The sequence below is a fragment of the Ciconia boyciana genome, chromosome 7 (assembly GCF_034638445.1).
Source record: "Ciconia boyciana chromosome 7, ASM3463844v1, whole genome shotgun sequence".
In the NCBI taxonomy this organism is placed as follows: domain Eukaryota; kingdom Metazoa; phylum Chordata; class Aves; order Ciconiiformes; family Ciconiidae; genus Ciconia; species Ciconia boyciana.
In genome coordinates, this window is record NC_132940.1 from 13,814,850 (window position 1) to 13,836,556 (window position 21,707).

A 21,707-nucleotide genomic window follows, 5' to 3' on the forward strand; every position below is an offset into this window, starting at 1 on the left:
TGACAATTTGCAAGGCTGCACCTTATATTCACTTCAGGTGGCTTAGGGGAAAACATCAGCACCTGGTAATCATGCTTCCAAATAAGAAGAGAAATGCGCTCCATATCCTAAAAGTTACCTTGTTGTTCAGTCTCCTGTGCTGCTTCTGATTGTGCTTTATGTAACTAGAAAGGGCTCGGTTTCTATGGTGGTCAATGTCCTGTAACCAAACTCATGCCTTTTCTTTCCAGTGAGAGGAGCCATATTTTAATTAATCTAATGGAAGCTTTGACTAGCAGGCAGTCCCCTGAAAAAGAGTTAATGTGCCGGAAAACACTTCACACAAGCAGAAGACTCTTCATTGACTAATGCGCTTAACGGTACTTTTTCTAAGAAAATTATCCCAGTGAAAGCTTTATGGAGTGCATTTGTTTTTCTATTTTTCTTTTCATAATATAGCCTCATGTTTTGAAATTGAAATAGGTATGTCTAAGGACCTTTTGAAAATAGAATTATTATATTTTTACTATGGGTTTTGCAGATGCCCATCAGTATAGTATCATGGAAAACAAAAATATTCCATTCCTTGGAGGATTAAAACCTAGTGTAGTGCGATCACTAGTGTGATGAATGCATTTGCTGAAGTTTGGCTATTTCACTGTTTCTACTTATCAAATATCTGAAGGCAGAGTCCAGTTATATAATTAACTCCAAAGAATCAATGGGAAATGAAGATGCTAATGTTTCCACATTTGCATATTCAAGCTCCACAGCCCAAGAAACAAAGAGAAGTAATAAGAAATTCATTTGTTTTATCTTTTATCTTTTTAAACAGACATGCATTTATCTTTATGAACAGACTTGCCAGACCTTTTTTGAATTGCAAAGTTTTGCTGCAAAAGCTTGTTATTTGGATTTGCATAAGGATTAACAATGTTGGGCAAGTGGTATCTCCTAACCCTTTCTGTTTACTTGTGTGATATCAGTCACTGGGATACAGTTTTCAAGGCAGTCAGTGCTTTTAGTTCAGTGGATAATGCAGTTTGTTTTCATGGCAGATTCTCTAACGTTCCAAAAGTCTAGTTCAACAAAAATTATAAATTTATTTGCTCAGAGGGTTTTTTTCCTCCTCTTCAATAGCTCTCTCTACCTGCTAGCATAAGGGTTAAAGAATGAAAATTTATGAAACTTGAGGGGAAAGTCTGGGCTGGCATGCATAGTGTAGAAATTAAGCTACACTCCCTATCTGAACATACGTGTGAAAATGTCATGGTCAAAGCAGAATCACCTCTTAGATCAGAACTTGGCACCACAAAATCAAAACTCACAGAGACTTGAAAAGGGTGCGTACCACAGCAAGTTGAAATTGGTTGAAGTTCAAAACTCTCTTCACGCTTTAAGTGTCTCAGTCTGGTTTTTTGTTCCAGCTTTTTATACACAGAAGTGTTACCTAAAATATCCCAATATGCATCTGAATAATTTTTACTGTTCAGAGAAGACTAGTTTGAGGGCATCATAGCATAGCGTGTCAAGTAGATGGGACTTGAAAAACACCAAAGCAAACTCTTTGTGCTTGTATGTTTTTTAATTTTTAGTTCTTCTCATATTATTATGAAAGCACTGTTCCAGCATCAATATATTACAAAGCAAATATTATCAGGGCACTTGCATTATTTTCACAGGATCATGCCTCCCAGAGTACTTGCATTGTGGAAATCACTTCTGAAGTGCACAGAAGTGTACTTCACTAATGAGACAGTTTGAGCCCCACAGCTTGCTGCATTGACTTACAGAACAGAAGTTACTTTGCAAATGTGAAGCTTCAGGGTTTCTATTCTACTTTAAGGTGATTGTTGGAAATTTCTCAAAGAAAAGCAGATTTGGCCTTAAAATCGTCAGTGCTCTAGGAAAAATACTAAGGAAGGAGGCACAGCGATAGAAACAGTATGTATAGCTTGCTCATGAGGGATGGACGTAATGGCAAGAGAAGCTTTATACCTGGAGCAGTGCTGAGTGACAGGGGCTCATGAGAGCTGGAGCAGCCATTTGTGATGTGCCAGCAATGGGCTGGGGATGCCTGGAGCTCCTGCAGAGGTTGGGGTGCCCCCTGTGACAGGGGGATTGTCCTCAAAGCCTCTGGGAGAGGAGAACTGGGAAGGAGCAGCCAGCCTAGCAGAGCGATAGTCCCAGACCAGCAGCTTGTGAGAAACCTCAAAGCTGCTCAGGCTACAAGTAAAAAGTTAGAACTGAAGCTGCCACGACAAAATATAATATTACTGGCAATGCATTAATTACTCAGTGTTGTTGCTGGTGGCTGATGACCCAGCAATCAAGAACAAGCCATAAGTAACAAATTACATTGAACATGGGGTGGACACAGGGTTCGTTAACATCACATATGAAACGCTGATTAAGTTCTGTGCACAAGGCACGGAACATAAAAAGCAAATACTGAGGTAACACACAGTGAGTGTCACAAGCTAGCTGTTTTGCTTAGGCCAGTCACAATGGGCACTAGGGTAGGGGAGACGTGAAACTCCTACCAATGACATTATCTGCTTGATAACAAAAAGAGAAAGCTAGACTGCTCTGAAATAAGCTCACTTTCTCCTGAACCAGTAAGACTGTCTGTTGTAGTGTTTATGTGTGCTTTTTTAACCATTAATATAGCCCTATACTGAATTAATTCAATTGAAAATGGAAACAGTTTTGCTTTCCTGTACATCAGTCTTCTTATTTCTACCACTGCTTTTACTTTAGCGACCAGTTTGGGAGCTCTTGCAGAGGAGTTTGTTGGTTCAGTGATATGGTTCAGGTAGTTATTACAGAGTGAAGAAGCCCTATAGCTTTTCATTCCAGATCAGACGGAAGACAAGCATGCTGGCTAACAAAATGCTGTAGAGGTGTTGCAATGCAAGAGAAAAACATAGCTGTCAAGTACCTTATTGATATTTTGCACTTTCAGTCTCAAATGCTTAGTTAAAGGTCATTCATCCAAAAGGAATTTGGATATTCTTTAACCTTTCTCGGTCTCACTTGCTCTCTCCCAATACACTTTGAAGTCATCTGTAATATTTCCAGAGGTATCTATGAGGAATGCTGGTGTTGATGAACTGACAGGTGGTCTTTTTCCGCTGAACTCAGTAATGAGCTGTTCTTCGCTCCAGAAGATCTTTTTTTGTTGTTGTTTTTTGTTGGCCAGGTCATCATTGCCAAGATAAAATACTCTTATTTTTCATTTATCGAAGGGAAACTTTTATACTACTGATAATGGAGTGATCTGAACCCAGGAGTCTTGAAAGTAGGTCATTAAGTACTCAGTATAGGAAAAAGTATGTTTTCCAGTGTTCCTGATTTTACTGGAGGGAATTGTCTTGTTTTCTAAATCTTGGCTTTAAAATCAAAAGACGTTTGTAAGCAAAAAAAAAATTGATCATTTGATTCCATCACAAAGAAAATAATTATATCTAAGAGTAACATATTTTGAACCAGGAATAACATTTTTCCATTGATTTTTTTTTTGAGCAATAAAGTGTCTGAAAATAACATTTTTCTATCATTGGACAACATAGATTTTAAAGTCAATAATAGAGCAGATTGCCTCAAATTGGAAAATACAGAAACGACTGTGGCATTGTTTTTTGTTTCTGTTTGTCTGTTGGTTGGTATTAAACAAATCAGACTTGTATGATACAGCAACAGTACTTACTGGGCTATAGTCTATGTAAGTGAAAGTTGCTGGGAATCAGCTTGGCCCATGAAACTTACAGCAGTGCAAGGTTGCACTCATTTGTTATGGCCACCAAGGTGCTGTTACAGGGTTTACCAGAACCTAGCAAGGTTCACCTGCTCCCTTCATTCCCTTAGGATAGCCCATCTATCCCGGAAAAGCACCAGTTGATTTTGCCATCTTCTGAGGTTCTAGCACTGTGAGCTTGCTGTCTTGTAGCCTCTTGCCTCTCTCTCCCCATATGTATTTTTAGGTGACTGGAACCGAGAGGTAATTTGGGCAATTTATTTGGCTGATACTTGGTTCGTTCACTAAGTGCCCCGAGTACTGATATGACTGACTTGTGTTGTAGAAGTAGCCACATGCTCTGCCGTGTTGTGCAAGGTGCTCTATATGCAGTTCAGGTACACATGAAAATGTGGCTGCTTTTTGACAATGGGTACCATTAAATGTCAGCGGCTTTTTACATGCATTATATGTTTCATTTCAAGGTAATTAACACAGATGCCATAAAACTCACCTACCTCTCACCCTATCCCTTTTCTGGGCATTTTGAAGCAAGGCTCATGAAGTAAGGGTTGCATCACCTACCTAAAATATAACTCATGTCATGGGTTTGCTTTTTTTTGGTTTGCCCTTTTTTTTGTCCAAATATCACTGTAATAATTACCGCAACAGAGAGCTTTCTGTGGAGTTAATGTTCTTCTGGCTTAATGGCCCCTGGTTATTCTCAGGCCATCAACTTTTCCCAGCTGGTCATCAATCCCAAAGAACTGCCTTGTGCCTCCATTATTATTGCTTAAGTAGATGACATTTCTGGTGCAACCGCTGCTTCCCAATGAGATGATATTACAGCCAATAGCTTTTTTCCCCTTTGCTTTCAATATTGTCAAAGCATTATAAACAGCTGGTACGAGAATGTTGTGGCTGTTGGCTGTGAATTCCTCTGACAATTTTTAGGTGTGAGTTTTGTAGATTTCAACTGAAAGAACCTGAGTGAGGTGACTGAAAAATGACTTGCCCGGAGCAGCTACATGGGCTCAGCCCCCATGCATCATTCAAGAAGTAGCTGGGCAATACCTGAATGTTTCAGTCTAAATACTTTTTCCCAGAAGAAACAGTTTTCAAACAAGATCTGGGACAGATGTTTTGGGGGATGTTAATTTTTATCATCTAGCAAATATTGACATCCCCTCTCTCAGCCCCCCTCCCCAAGTTTCCACAGCTCCACTGATGGTCGCCCTTGTTTCCTAACAATTGATGGATTCTCTGGCAGACTTTTTTAAAAGAAACAAGTTGTAGCTCAGTAGGCCAGAAACCAGCAGAGATTGTTTAGGTGAAAATGTCTTGCTATGTGGCTATTCAAACCCATGTGAGTTAACATTGGTGCTGACTACATTTCCTTTAACCTCATTAGCACTTCATCTTGCTTTCCCAAGCATGATGGTGGAGCAGCTAGTTCACCTTAGAGCCTTTTGCTAGGTAATTCATCAAAGTGGCAGATGAAAGCTTAACGGAAAATGCATGTAAATACTGCATTAGGAACCTTGGCTCACAAAGGCATGAACGTTTCTACCCATATCATTAGCTCTGGATTACAATACGTATATGTGAAAGAAAAGGAACTTTGTTGTTTGGGGAAGATGGAGATACAAAGTTTACTGGTTGTATCATTATGCAAATTTTATAGTTTAGTTATTTTGTCTTTAATTAAAAAGTACTTCATCATTCGTTAGCTATTCTCATAGAAAAAAAAGCTCAGACTGCAACCACTTACTACCTTCAAAATTAAAAAAACAAGTTACTTAAGTAAAATATCCCTGTCAAATGCTAGGGGCCAAAACATTTCCAAACAGGGGATTGAGATTATCTCAAACCTAGGTTATGTCTTCATTTCAGTTTTAGAGTTTTAAGCTGTCCCTCACAATATGCTGATTTAATAATTTGATTCCTATATACATGTGGTTGATACGAAGTGTAATTATATATAGTCATCATAACTTCTCCTCATTGCTAGTAAACCCACCAAGTTTACACCTGGAGACATGCTAGCTGTGTTTGTAATAGCATGAACAGCGAGCTGCAATGCAGAGCCACAGGGTTTGATCTCGAGGTGCAGAGGCTCTTGTTGTCAAAGATGGGTTTAGGTTGCTAGCGCTCCTCAAAGCCAATGAATAGTCACCTCCTCAATGTACTACAGGATCAGGCCAGTGCCACAGTGCAGGAGATGACTGCTCTCAGCATGTTGTGTGTCTGATTTGGAGCCTCTGGAATTAAACAAGCCTGTTACCAGGAAGGTATTGGAATGCCATTCTTTATGGTTACCGATGAAAATAAAATTCTCGTAGACAACCTTAGGGAAGAAGATCAGTAGATCAAAATGATCATGAACCAAAATGCCCTTCCAAGGAACTTAGACTGGTGACCAACCAGTTCAGTTTGTTTGCCTTTTTTTTTTTTTTTTTTTTTTGCAAAGAAATGATAAGAATCACAGAATCACAGAATTGTATAGGGTGGAAAAGACCTTTAAGATCATCAAGTCCAACCGTAAACCTAACACTACCAAAACCATCACTACCATGTCCCTAAGCACCTCATCCAAACGTCTTTTAAATACCTCCAGGGATGGCGACTCAACCACTTCCCTGGGCAGCCTGTTCCAATGCTTGACAACCCTTTCAGTGAAGTAAAATTTACTTTTGAGTGTTTACTTTACACACTCTGTGTGTTCTATAATCTGATGTTATTGGTCTTAAATGCTGCAAGATACTGTTTCATGGAGGGCCACAGAGGCACACCTTCAAGCAGTCTTTACCTCCCAGTTTATTGTATTCTTGTTAGAAATAGCACTGTGGGGGGGATACTGTTAACCCTTTGCCCCTTTTTAGTTCTCGTGCTGAGTAGCAGATACACTTACATACTCCTCTTACTGTTATCTATATTGGTGGCATACTTCAGTAATATGATTTATAATGCATTTTCATTTTCATGAAAGCTTGTTTTACTCTCCTGATTCCATTAGGTCAGACACTCACTGAACAGGCACCTCCTGTTCCATTTTACCGTGTAACTTTTAAACATGACCTGACAAGCTAGAAAAAGTTCAGTGCACTAACTCACTGTCATGTAAAATATACACAGACATTAACGACCAGCTCTGACTGTCGAACCACAAAGGAGGTACAAGAGTGTTGCAGTGGTAATGGCACCAACTTGGAGATGGTAGAAGGACTGGACCGAGGTATAACTCTCTTCCCTTAGCAAAATGTCCTGACCCCCAGGTTGAAAAGCTATTCACACCTGTACTTACAAGGACTTACAATTGATTAGTTCCTGCAAAAAATTGGAAGAGGAAGAATCAAAAATACTCCAATTATAGCTCATTTATGGCAAGTGGAAGAAGGACAATCCTTTGCAGCTGGGAATAGCATAGAAGCTGTTGTGATTACTGTATATGACACAGCAGTGGAAAGGAGGATTTAAACAGTGGACTTAACTCCACAGAGGAACTTTAGGGCCTATACACCTATACCTCATTTTCCCCATCTACAAAATACACAGGTAATGTGTCCCCAGTTATTTGGGAAGACTGCTAGGTAAGATTTATGTAAAGTCTTGAGATTTTTGCTGCAAAATATGCCATGTACATGTAAAATATAGTTATCATGTAGTGAATGGGAAGATGTTTACAGCTAATTTTGAAGTATGTATGTTTTTGCAGCCTTTAAAAATGCACTGCAAGAGTTGTGCGTTGGTAACTAGCTCTGGACACCTTCTGGGAAGTAAACAAGGTGACAGAATCGACGAGACAGAGTGCGTAATACGAATGAATGATGCACCTACTCGAGGTTATGGAAAAGATGTTGGAAACAAAACGAGCCTTCGAGTCATTGCACACTCCAGTATTCAGAGGATTTTGCGAAATCGCAACGAACTCTTAAATATGAGCCACGGTGCTGTGTTTATCTTCTGGGGTCCTAGCAGCTACATGAGGAGAGATGGTAAAGGCTTGGTGTATAATAACCTGCAGCTGATGAATCAGATACTGCCTCAATTAAAAGCATACATGATTTCTCGCCACAAGATGCTTCAATTTGATGACCTTTTTAAACGGGAAACTGGGAAGGACAGGTGAGAACTTATATGGATACATTTGGGGGATGTCATACAGTAGTAAAATAATGCAGTTTATATATACACCAAATTCAAATCTGCTCAGAGGGACCATCACACCCATTAAATCCTCTGCCTCATGAATTGTAATATGGTATGACAAGCCAAATAACATCACTTGTAACATAAGTAAAAAATATGCATCTAAATAATTTGTATGGAGTATTGGCTCATCAACTTAGAATACCAGAATCTGGATGTACTGTTTATACAGCCAAGGAGGCAGGAGCTGTTTAAATCTCACTTTGGGGTAATATACGTGAAAGTTTTTTTACTGATTCTGAAAAATCAGAATGGATAGGTTATGTTTTCTTATAGAGGAAATGCCACCATTCAGTGAATTATAATAGCTGTTTATTGAATTTAAGCATTCTTGGAACATTGCAGCTGTAAAGCTTCTTGTAAAACAAATAAACATTAGTCATACATTAGGTGCTTCAGAACAGTTCATCTTGTATTTCCAACTGGGAAAAGGAAAGTTATTATGATAGTTACATCTTCATGAGACTGTTTATGACTTGTAGGCTGATCTTCAAATCAAATTTTTAATAAGTGACCCACTGCAGGACTTGAGCATTTTCACATACAGTGTTTGAAAATGGGCATTTAAACCAAAGACTTCCTAGCAAGAAATACATTTATTTTTAATGAACTCCTATTTTTTACTTATTAAATATGCTGCTGTAAAAATGGAACAGGGTCCCCACTTCGGTACAAATGAAGAGGTAGATTTATTGTGCAGTAACTCATGGTGAGATTTTCTAGCTTCACAAATACTATACATACACACTGAAGTTTGGAGCTGGGCTTGATCCTCTTGTGGACAGGGAGGACTCAAGAGCACAGACTTTGTTTTCTGGGCTGCACAACAAAGGCAGAACCAGTGTTAGAGAAAACTGTTGTACTCTCTTAGCTGACGGCGACTATCTTTGCTTCGCATTTCCCGCCTTTGTCTGTCATACCCTACATGGTTTGCTTGCAGAGCTCTGTTCAGTTGTAGTGGATCAAACTACATATCTAAGTTCTTGATTGACTCACACTAACACTAAACCACACAGTAACTTGGTCAGTTACTTACCATTAAAGGTCCTTTTCTCTTCATCCTCAAATCGGTGCTTGTGAGTCTCTGCCAGAGACTCTGCCTCTGCCAGAATGAGAAGGAAGGATAACAAAGGGAGATACCCCGCCAGTTCTGATGTGTTACTGTCTTTTCCAGGTTTGTTCACCCAGAGTAGAGCGAAGTGAGAAGGTAAATTAAGCATTTGAACCCTTCAAGAAAAGTGCAAAGGATTATCTGTATGCCCAGTATTCACAAAGGCATGAAAGTTAACAAAGCTGTAGTTGCACTGTAACATGGGCCACCATCAGCCCTAAGGGTCAGACCCTGCACACAAGGAAAGCACGCTGCCACCTCCTTTCCTGGATTACTCTTTCATTGCAAGACCACATGCAGTCCCCAGTTTTGAGGAACAGTTTACCTCCTCTGCTTCAGTCTGGCCAGTTCTGCCATGGGGAGCCAGGGTCCCATTCCTTTCCTGACACTTGCTGTGCAATTTCAGGCAAGCTGCTCTTTCTGGTTCTGCATCACCCATCTGGAGCAGGAGGCCTATAGCTGTGCATGTGATGAAAGCATTTCTTTTTCTGCACAGGCACCAGGCTTGGTCTTGGCTCCTGAAATATTCTCAAGGCTTCTGAGACATTAATGACATTATAAGAAGTTTATAGTGGAGTCAGTCATGGGCACCCTGAACTCCCAGTATGAATCAAGGGCACATGGATGCTAGCAAAATTCAGCCTCATGAACAGGTGCTGTTGCTTTTAAGAAATTGCAGGCTCTGCTGCGTATGAACCGCTCCTTTAGAGGGCACATACAGCATACTTGAAGGACTAAGAAGATTAAAATGGGACATGAAAATAAATGAATAGGCAGCACAGAAAAAGAGAGGGAAGATGAAAAGAAACACAGGTAGGAAGGAATTTGTAAGGGAAGAAAATTTACGTAGCTGTGGGGGCAGGAGCAGAACATTGTGCAGCCCAGAATGTTGCTGTTCCCTGGGAGGTTTCTGCTGAGCTCTTGACATTAGTGCCTGCAAGAAACAAAGGAGGGAGAGAGAAGCCTGATTACAAGGTTGCAATAATCAAACCATTCATTTCTGTCTCGAAAATGATGAGAAAAAAGGTAATTGGATGTTATTGTACTTTTTGAAAAAAAGCTGATTTTGAAATGAAGGGAAACCTTCAGAAAACATTGCCAGTTAAATAGTATGGTGAATGACAAAGACTGCAGAACAATATACTTGGTGTTATAAAGTAACTGTACTTGAAAATAACTTTATAACTGAACAAGGGTACATTAAGAAAATATGATTCAGGACCAATATTATAGTAATTAGATAAAGGAAGCATAAATGAAATAACTGCAGGAAGAGTATTTCCATAGAGATTATAAATGAGATTTTGGTGGAGCAGAAAGGCCTTTAATTGTAATTTAGTGTGCACTACAGAATTATCAGCACAGTGTGTTAGTTCATCGTATAAAAGAATATCTGATAATTTCCCCTAATAAGCACATGACAGTTCTTCATATTCTTTCATTACAGCTGATTAGGTATAAAACCAGTATTCTTTTGTTGGACTCTTGTTCAGATCTTTTATGAAAAGGCAAGCCACTGTAACCCTGTTTCTATATTGCTGTCCTACAGTTATGGTATTTGAAGAGGCCGAAGTGATACTTGAATAGGTTTTTAAATCTTTATTTTGTTGTTTAGCTTTTAAAGCTAGTTTATTTAAATTCAGTTATTCTCCTATTTATTGCAAACACTAAATTACAGCATAAGTGTGTGTAAGCAAAAAGAAAACTAACCCAGCAGACAGTCTAGCTAGGTTGCTTGACCTGTGTAAAGCCCAGCCACTTCGGTCATGGACTAGATATAACTGCTCCCACAGTTTTTGAATGTAAGGTCTTAGGCACCTACAACAGTGGCCTTGTGCAAGCTCCAAAGTACTCTTAGCCTGGACATGTTCCTGAATTACCTAGCGGTTCATAGGCTCAGAAACTCCAAGTGGCAGGAAAGCAAACTTTTTAGATTTTTTTCCCCTAGCTTTCCCTTTCCTAATAATTTTGAGCCAAAAATTACTATTTACTGTTTTGTACTGTTGCAGTGCCCAAAGGCTTCTGCTGAGCTTATGACCCAGCTATGACGTTGTGACAAATTGCACCACCACCCCCTCCCCCCAGCTTAAGTGCAAATTCAGAAAATAAATAAGGCCCCATAATTGGAACTAATGAGATGCTTAAATCATGTTATTCTCCAAATGCTAGCTTAGCCTGAAAGTCTGTATGTCAGGAGCAGTAAAAATGTACATTTCAGGAGTTCATACATTACCAGGTGACCCACAAAGGACAGGACAAATTACCTAGGCTCCCCAGCATCCTTCAGGCATTTTTTGGTTAAAGAATTCCCTTATGTTTAGAAGTGCCTTTTAAGCAGCTGGCATTGATACCACCACTTTTTTTTCTTTGCAATAGTCTAATTCACTGAGGAAATGGGAAACCTTGGTACCAGGCATTCCTCAATCTGACAGTGCTCAAAACATCTCCCTCCTACTGCCCTGTAGGTGACCTACTTGGAACCAACTTGTTCAGCATTAGCTTGGGAAGCTGCACAGTGGGCTCTTGCCTGCTGAATTACATATTAGTGATTGCTTGCAGTGGCTGTTGTGGCTTCAGGACCCTGCTTCCAGGACTGTTGTGCATTCTGCTGTCGCTGGGTAAACTGCAAAAGATGGCCTTGGAACTGGGGTCAGGACCTGGGATTCCCAGGTGACTGCTCTGATGAGAACCTCATGTTCTCTGCTGTGCTTTTTTGGGGGGGTCACAAAATTTCACAGGTGTCAGGCAGATGTAGGTGTGGTGGAATGGGGTTAAAGTAAGTTCCATATTAGTACAGTCTGACACAGCACACGAGCCATGCAAGAGCCTGCACTTGCTCTCACAGTGCCTCAGCTTTAGTAAGAGATGAAGGAGAGCCAGTCACTGTGACAGGCTGTCATCAGGAATCTGAGGCCTTTTTAGGACGCAGATGACACAAGCTTGAACTTCTTCCTGCGGGACTTTTCTAGCTGAGTGAGGAGCCATTAGGGAGACCTGCTGTCTCCTTCTTCAACAGCATTTGAAAGGAGGCTTTTGTGTGAACTTGATTTCTCTGGAGCAAATACCCGACTATGTGCCTCCATTTCTAAGAGAGGTGCCTGACTTGGTCCTGTAGGGCTGCCCCTAAATATGCCTTTACAACACCTTTAAGACATGCTCCTCACTGGCATTTCCTTGACTCTCCCGTTCCAAGACTGCCAGCTCCCCCCAGGCATAGGGACAGTGCAGGAACTTAACACAGGACTAGGACTTTCAGTGCACGTGCCAGGCAACCAGAAACCATTATAGTACCCACCTCTTACACACTAAACAGCAATGACAAGCAAATGCTAGGAAGAGGAAACGTTACTGTTGCCATTTTGCAGATAAGAACCTGTGATATAGCAAAATTTAAGCACAGCTTGTAAATCTCTTACATCTGTGAGCAGTTACATGGAGATATCTCCTATTTTGCATAAATAATGCTGGGATCAGTCGTGCTTCTTTTAAAGATTTCTCCCAGCCTGCAGAGAAGGCCAGGAAAGGAACTGCCTTAGAGGGCTCCCTTGCAGCACTGTCATTCATATTCAAAGGTCCCACCAGGCAGGGATGGGACTTAGGGCAGGCAGAGAGGTAGCACCTAGAATGAAGGTTTCCCAGGCTGGCTAAGGGACAGGCATAGCTGCAGCTAACTAAAAGTTTCCTGCCAGCAGTCACAGTGAATGGCTGGGAGCTTCTAGAAACCAAATCACAGACAGGGTGGGAGGAAAGATGGTTAGACCAAGCACTTGAGGTCAGACCTTGCTCCAGCAGACAGGCTCCTCTGTATGCTGCGGGAGGCAGCATTTTAAGCAGCCCTCTTCATCCCCCGTGATGCGTCTTCCTGAGCACTTAGTGTGTAAGCTCCATTAGGTGATTATAGATGTGTATAGATAACTAGCAGAAGAATATAAATATAGGACATGAAGTTTCAGTCACTTAAGGTAAACTTACCAAAAGGTCAGCTAAATATTAACATTGCTGTGCCCAAAATTAATTACAGCAAGGGCAGTTTCTGCATAGATTAGTCCACTGACAGAAGACACTAGCGAAATCATTAAAAGATGAATGAGCAAAGTAGTCTTGGTTGCCCAATTTTCATAACCTTTCACAAGAATGAAAAAAATGCCAGAAATTGCTTCAGATATCTCAAGAATTATTTGTCAGCCTAGAAACTTAATTATGTTTTTGCTTTCAGGAAGATATCCAACACTTGGCTTAGCACGGGCTGGTTCACAATGACTATCGCATTAGAGCTCTGTGACAGGATAAATGTTTATGGCATGGTGCCACCGGATTTCTGCAGGTAGGATTTATTTTGGAACCATTATTAGCCAACAAGGTTGTACATTACAGATAAATATCTGAATCTTTTAATTTTTTTTCTCTACAGCATGTCTTCAGTCCTCTTAAAGCAATTAATTAACATGTCCCAAGATCTGATTCTGAAAACAACAAACAGCATTTAATTATGTTATATAAAATATTTAAAAATTTTGTTTGCAGTGCGGGAGAATTAATCCATCTTGTTGGTTTCTTTTAGTCTCTGAATATTTATCAGCTAAAAGTAATGCAATAATTGGCATGAAATTAATCTGAAAAAAGGAGTACTGGAAAACATTACTTTTAATTTGTTTTTAAGTTTCTCCCCAGTTAATAGAGGAACAGAGTTCTCACAGTGACTAGTTTCTAAATGGAACTGTTTACGCAACTCAAATTAAGGTGCTTGTTATCTCTGTCACATGAATCCCAATCTTCCAGTAAACTAGCTTTCTAAATAATCCCCACCCAAAAAACCCCCAGAATTTGGAGCTGCAGAATAGATGATCAGTCCTGTAGTCACCCATTTCGGTCATGCAGGGTGTGGGCCACAAGTGGTAGAAGCAGCACACAAATTCTGTCAGTGGAAGTTATGTGACCCCTTCATGCTGTTTTATAAAGTAACAGCACGTGTACATTTTACGGCTATATTGTGCCTCCAGCCATATTCGGGACTCGGGCCCAAGGTGCTGGTTAAGGTTTCCTACTACGGATCAGTGATAGAGGGAAACAGTCTTCAGGACTTCTGGTACTGGACCAAAATCACGTTGGCCACATGATGCAAGGTACTGATCCAGTATAAAATCATACAAATTTGTTTTACATCAGCAATCTTTATGCTGACTTAAGTATCACCTGTCCATCCATTACTAGGCCTAGCACTCTGGCCTTTCAGAAAAATGTGGTTATGTGCCCACACCTAGTCCTGATGCCATTTGCACTGTTAGGTGACCCAGCAATGCAGAGAGCTGGTACTGGCAGTCTGGAACGATGGCATCAGCGTAACGTTTCATCACCTGCTCACGAATCCGTTTCACTAAGAAGTACTGGCTTGAATTTTCTGTCGCAAATTTAGCGATCTCACTGAAGTCTGGTTCATTGACTAATTCAAGATGCCTTTCGGGGGCAAGGGGAGCAAGGCTGCAGTGACAGGTTAGCTCATCTATCAAAGAACAGGACTGCTTTGACATTCTTCTCAGCACTTGAAAAAGATCATTTGGGAATCTGCATTTGTCCTGGGCATGTAGTAGAAATCCCTGAAGAAATTACAATATAAAATGTCAACGCTAAATTCCACTTTGTAATAATTTCTACAAATTATAAGAAAAAACACTGATGATAAATGCTGTGATGTACTGCCAGATTTCATCATGAATTCTCCAAGGAAAATAACAAACTTGATCAGATGTGCCAGACAACATAAATACCTTCCACAGCACAGAATTTCAGTTCCCCTGTCATTTCAGTTGTCCAAGACACACTTCAGTTTCTGTAAGTGGCTGGTCCAGAATTGGCTGTATTCCACTGGCACATGTAGTAATTCTTAAATAAACTGATGATCTAAAAATGCAGAAGACAGCAATTCACTGTAAAGCAATGCTCAATCCTAACTTTTCAGGCAAAGTCAGATTAGTTTAGATACATATACTTAATTAAAAAAACCCCACAACTTTTTAAGAGAGGCTAAAGTTGTCACTAGACCGTATGAAAGGCTTTCATAGAATTGATACACTGAAATCAAATGGATATAATATTAATTTACAACACAAGAAAGGCTATAATCAATCCTACCATTGATAGATGTAATAATGCTTACAGCCTGCATTAAAAAATGTTAACATAAAGGTACACTTACCTGGTTGTACCAAGGGGAAAGGTCATTTCTTAATCAAAAGAATATAAAGTGTCTTTACTTCAGGTTTATTCCCCAGATGATGAAGGGGAAAACTGTAGTTTCCATGCCTGGAAGAAGCTATCCATGACAATCTATGAAAGGAAACTCTTGCCATAAATAAAGTTAACCTTCTTAGTTTGCTCTTCAGCCACTCATTAAGAAGTTAAACAGTGCTTCCTTTCAAAGAAATAAGACAACAAAATAGAATAGCAGAAATAAAGAAATATTCTGTAATTTTAAGCCATATTTCCTGGTTTTTCAGTCAGACAAAATACAAGTTACCATTTAAAAAACAAAAAACAAAACAACAAAAAAACCCCCACCCTACCTCTCTCATGTGTGTGCGAGATGTTATAGGTAGTTTATTTGCTGTACAACTAAAGAATCATTAAGATTAAAAAAAAAAACCAAAACCCCACACAACAACTCATTTCTATTCAGAGTTAATATCACCAAATTTAGAACTTCAGCAGATACCCATTATTTTTAAGTATTAATTTGTGGAGTAAGTAATGAGTGTGGGTGATCACTGTCACGGAACTAAATTAGTATCACATCTGTAACGTGAAGGACATCTCAAAGGTATCGTGAATATCATACTGTTGATTCTGCTACAAATTATTAGCTTAAGATCATTAACCAAATTGCTTCCCATCCGTGCAGGAAAAACAGTCTAGTGAAGGAGTCTGGAGTACAGACTAAAAGATTTGTCACTATTAATTGCAACAACGTGTTTTAGATTTGTTTCTATTTACTTTCACTGGACATTGATTTTTATAGCTGAACTAGAATTGGTGACCTCATTATTATAAATTTCTAGTACTTTACAGCAAAGCTATATGTAATATCGAATCCTTTTGCTACAGATTTATGCTGTAGTAAGGGTTAATGACTTTCATATTACTCTCATGCTGTTAAATACATCTGACTTGCGCATTCTAGAATAAGATGAAAGCTTGTGCTTCCATGCACATTGCAAAGATTTTGGAGAGCGTATGCACCTCTCACTCTTCCATCACAAGACAGACAAGCCATCTTGCTGTATTTTTTCCAGTGCCAGGGATCCAACCCTAGCCTTTGCTGGAGCAAACTAGCACCCCAGATGGGAAACATTTCCTTCTCTGAGCTCCCTCTGGCAGCCTGCCGTATGCACAGGACTCACTCCTGAACATCAAGGATTGTCCTCTTGCCTCCCTCCATCAGCAGCCAGATTGCGGTACACAGAAAGCACCACAATTCCTGAAGGCACTGCAGTGCTGCTGCTTTTCTTTGTGGCTGCTCAGCAGCATCAGACAAGCCTTAATGCAGTTTGTAATAACTTCAGTCCCTGTCCACTGGAGTATTGGCAGCAGTGAGAGGTTGGTTCCTTGCAGATATCTCTGGGTACTCATGCACACAAGGAAAACTCAGCGTGTTAGTGAGAAGAGCCCTCTTTAACTCCCCTCCTCTTCACAGACTTTCTGGAACTCACAGAAACTTAAAGCTTAATTCTGAGCCTTACTTTAACTTATATGAATAATTTTGGCTCCAATTATGGAGCCAGATCATTTTCCTATAAGAATCCTCATTTGACTGCCAGGCCATTCTCCATCTGTGATAATTTGCCTGAAAACTGGCATTTGAAATCCTTTAATCTATTCCTTTGGGTACAGCTTTTAAATCTAGTGTTTTCTTACCACCCTCTCTCCACTTTCAATTGCCTTAAATCAAGTGCAAAGAAGCAGTTGTTGCTAGTTACATTTCCTGGGGCTTATGAGGGGCTTGATGGAAGAAGGGGTGCTCACAGGATTGTAAACTGTCTGGGAGATAGTCATGCCCTTTGGTCCACAGGCCTGGATCTCACCTCATTACCTTAATAACGAAATGCATAAATGGTCTGGAAAACAGGGCTAGTACGGAGGTGAAGGAAATTGGATCTTGGGAATAGAAGGCAAAAAATTATCCAGAAATCTTCATAGTCCTGGCACAGTACCTTGCCCATCACTCAACATGTTAATGACACTTTATTCACCCTTCAAAATATGAATTGTTTTACAAAGCATTTGAGTACATATAGTTTTAGTGGGTTGATTTATAACAGCTCTTCATTGGTAAAGGAAGAGGTTGACCAGAATGTGATATGGGATGGCCTTGTTTTTCTGCCTTGTTTCTTTTGAGACAAACACTGTTTGCTGTATTTTCAGCTTTCACTGTGGGTGGATACCATCTGTGGGAAAATGTGCACTGAAGTGGCACACAGTAGATGACTGACATTGGGTACAAGCGCTTACACGGTTGCTGTGCTGGCAGGCTATTAGGCAGGAAGTATAGTATATTTTACAGAGGAACTTTCCTAGATTCCTCCCAGCTGTGATATTAATATGCATGCAAAGTCTGACAAAATACTGATTAATGTCCAGTATCAGTCAGTGATAAAACAGCATCTGTTTTAATGTTAATAAATGAGGTGGCAAGCAATTTCCGTATAGAAATTACTCATGCCTTTCATTTGCTGGTGACACAAGCTAATTGCAGAGTTAGAAGATAACACAGTACAGTTAATTTGGGTTATGGTGTAGTTACTCAAGCCAGAGTTCAAATCCAGACCTTACTAGCATGCAATCTAGGGGAATCCAGAACTCCCACGAAAGGAGAAAAACTTAGACAAAACATCCGAGGTACCTAACTGCCTTTCAGAGTTCCTAAATCCAAAATACAACATTTGGAATTTAGCCTCAAAGCCTCAGTCAGCTGCAGAGTAGTCTTGGAGAGGTCTAAAGCCACAGCATTTTCATTTTTGCATTGAATGCACCTCCAGTTCAGCCAGTAGACCCGCATACAAGCCTTGACTGCACCCATCAGGGGATGCTTGAACCCAGCAGGGTGCCCGGACAGTGCTGCTCTGCCTCTCTCACCTGCCAGGCCCTGTGCAGCAGGTGTTTCGGAACTGTTTCTGATGGGACATTGCACAAAATATAGCAACCTGTTACAGCCTGGAGCTAAGGACATCCACTTAGGATACTCTGGTGCTAGCTTCGGAGCCTTTGATGTAATGTAGAAGCCCTGTCTTCAACAGGGAAGTCCATTGCTAAAATACGCACTGGTAGAATACTGGTAACGTAAGAGATGAAGCACTTACTGGGAGGTACAGGCTTCAAAATGTTGCTTCAAAGAGGTAACAGAAGAGTGTAGCCCTAGGTAAATACTGAGTTAGCAGAGTGAGAGAGAAGAAAAAGAGGACCACTGTCAAGCCTCTCCTTCCTCTCTCCATCTGATCCACCTACCCCCTGTACCTATATACTTTGGGTTTTACGTGGACAAAAAACATGACCAGCGTTCCTATAGATCCTCTGTGAGAAATCTGATTCCAGTTACCACTATCATCCATTGCTAATTTCAGTGTACAGCAAAGGAATAGGGAGGAGACATACAGCAATTAATTTCCTGCTTTTTGCTCTTCCAGTTCATGTTCTGCAAACCCAACTCAGGCCTTCATAAAAAAAGGGGTGGAGTGGGGCAGCAGAGGGAGGATCCCAACCAAATCTACCCAGAGATGCTGGGGCCAGCAGCCTTGCAGGCTCACGATGCAGTACTGGGCCCTGAGCAGTTAACTTCTTTCCACTGTGACTGCATTTGTTCAAAGTCTATTGGAGATATGATTTCAACTTTACTAATCCTAACTTTAAAGCAGTAAATATCCACCAAGCAATATAGGTTTAGCCTCGAGAACACAAGAGTAAAATCCAGCTTCAGTGCAGAAAGGAAGAGCAGTCTAAATGAGAGGCAGAGGCCTATTTGTTTAGTAGTTCTTAAGAAAAAATAAATCACATTAAAATGTATCCTGTTAGATTTATAGTAACCATACAAATGATTCATTTAAGAGATTATAACAAGAGGTCCAATGTATCAAAAAAGTATGTGAAAAATTAATTGAAGATTGAGATCTAATGGTTGTAGCAAAAAAAAAAAGTATTAAATTTCTGTAGGAAGGGTATTTTTTACATTACAAATATGTTTTCTGTAGGTGAGGTACTGAAGGATTTCTTTTCACTCTCTTATGTGTTCCGGTGAGAATATATACAGCAAATTTAGAATCCATTTTATTCTAGAAATGTAATTTTATTGTTATTCTGGTCTTGTAAGATTGATCACTGTGTTCTGTTACCAGGAAGCTAGATTGATTGAATTAAAACATTAATCTAAGATAAAAATGGAAAGTAGCAGCAATACCATACATTACCACTGCATATACAATATGGATAATGGTAAAATAAGAAAAATTAGAGAATTGCATAGGTGACATCAGCTACCTTCCCTATCCCCTCTATCTTCCCCTTCTTCCCCCTGCTCAGTAAATACCTCTGCAAGGCTTTTTACAAATCGCAATCTAGATGTAAATCTCTTTTAAGCAGCTTGCTTCAAATTTCAGAGTACTAACACAGCCCTGCAGCACTCTCCCTTGTTTTTCAGCTACTGCTGTCCTTTATTTACCTGGGAGGAGGGGATTAAAGGAGAGCAACAGAAAGAGCAAAGAAAACACCTTTGCCCCATTTTGATGTATTAAATATGCAAGAAAAATACAGCTACCTAGAAGTTTGGTTTAACTGGGAGAAAAAGTGGATTTGAGCCCATCAGCATCTTTTCAATCAGTAAAAAAGAATATCTCGGGCTTCCATCTATTTTCTTTCTTCCACAGGGATCCTAATCATCTTTCAGTACCTTATCATTATTATGAACCTTTGGGACCTGATGAATGCACAATGTACATTTCACACGAGCGGGGACGAAAGGGCAGTCATCATCGTTTCATCACAGAGAAACGAGTGTTTGAGAACTGGGCACGGACATTCAATATTCACTTTTTCCAACCAGACTGGAAACCAGAACCACTCACTGTAAATCACCCTGAGATTAAACCGGTGGTCTGAGGGATGAATGCACAAGACCGCAATCACAGTCACCCACTGTGTCAGCCTTCGGGGTGTTGGACCTTCTGGGACAGCAAGGCAACCTAGAGGAGAAGAGTAACAGGATTTGCAGCTGGTAACTGCAACAGCAGTCAGGAAGTTATGATGAAGGAGCAGAGCATATCAAGAGTACTTTCTGTTGAACTGTGTATTAATCCAGTATATAGCCTTTTTTGGCCATCTGACTTCCTGTATGTGTATGTGATTTGTGAAAAACAACTTGAGTATCATTAACGGGATGGTTAATTCATTATGGTTTTTTAAAGTACAATGCCACTGAATTTTCATAGTGAAAACTTACGGTATTTATTTAATGGAGGTTTTTATGCAACCTAGGCCAATATTTTTCTAATTCACAGTCATGTGGTTGTTTATCTTTCATAATCTTTCAAATCCAAAATTAATATTGCTGATGGTTTGAAAGGCCTAGCTTTTTATTTATAAAACTTGTTTCAAAAATATGATTCTATATAGCATGTAATTAATATTTGATCTGGAAATGTTGCATTTCTTTTAAAAATCTTGGGCTCCGTTCCAGCCTAAAGCCTTTAACAGCAAGAATGGTCCCATGTGCAGATCTAGCTAACTTTACATGCTGAGATCTCATGTTAATATGAAAAAGGTAGTGAAAATTCTGTTTGATATTAATGTGCATTTGCTGCTGTGCTATCAAGCTGCTGTTTTTTAATTAGGGGCGGGAGGAAGGAGGGCAAAGTTTATCCTGAAAAATCACTGTCTATAGCAGCATGCTTTCAATGAAGAAGAGACCAGCTAAGGCTGGAGGGGTTGTGTTCTGTTTTCCCTCTTGTAGTCCTGCAAGAGGCTGAAGGAGCAACCTTCCTGAGGCAACAGACTACAGACTACTAGGCAACAACAGCTTGAAACAACATGATGACCAAATTTCTGAAATCAAGAAGTTACACTACTAGGTACTACAATACCAGCCATACTAGCCAAAAAGATTACAACACTGCACCTGCAAAAACCTCTGCCTTCCACTCTTCCAAGATCATTGCTGACCTCAGAGATCCTGGATCGCGCTGAAGTTGGGATGCGAAAAGAGTTCCATGAGCACAAAATTGTCCCCTTGAAAAGAGCAAAGTTATACTTGGCAGTTTTTTCGTGAAGTACACGTGCATGGCAAGTCCCTGCAAACCCAGGGGACAGACAGTGCTAGTGCTGTATATGGAACATCACAGTGTGAATTACTGGGTTACATTTGGCTTGTGAATAAAGAAGATTTCAGTTACAGTATTATTTTTCCTTTTGCCTCACAAATATTAAACCTCTAATTTCTTTGAAGTAATCAGCAGGAGTAATTATTGCATGAAACGTTATTCCTCAGGTGATGAAAGGCGTGTCTCAGACAAATTCTAAAGCTAGAACAAAGATACTACCTTAAAACATCTAAATCCAAGAAGCTGAACCTCAGAGGCAATACGTAGAACTGGGACCAAACTCACTGTCATTTAAACCCACTTATAACCCACGGCC

At 40.0% G+C, this 21,707-nt stretch overlaps 1 protein-coding gene across 1 annotated transcript in view; it reads left to right on the plus strand.

Annotated features, from left to right (window-relative positions):
• ST6GALNAC5 (ST6 N-acetylgalactosaminide alpha-2,6-sialyltransferase 5) overlaps positions 1–21,493 on the plus strand; it is a 73,048-nt gene extending 51,555 nt beyond the window's left edge. The window contains exons 3-5 of the mRNA XM_072868757.1: positions 7,431–7,840; positions 13,252–13,359; positions 19,943–21,493. Coding sequence (XP_072724858.1) covers positions 7,431–7,840; positions 13,252–13,359; positions 19,943–20,174 — 750 coding nt within the window. The 3' untranslated portion in view covers positions 20,175–21,493. The remainder of the gene's footprint in view (positions 1–7,430; positions 7,841–13,251; positions 13,360–19,942) is intronic.
• The last annotated feature ends 214 nt before the right edge of the window (positions 21,494–21,707 follow it).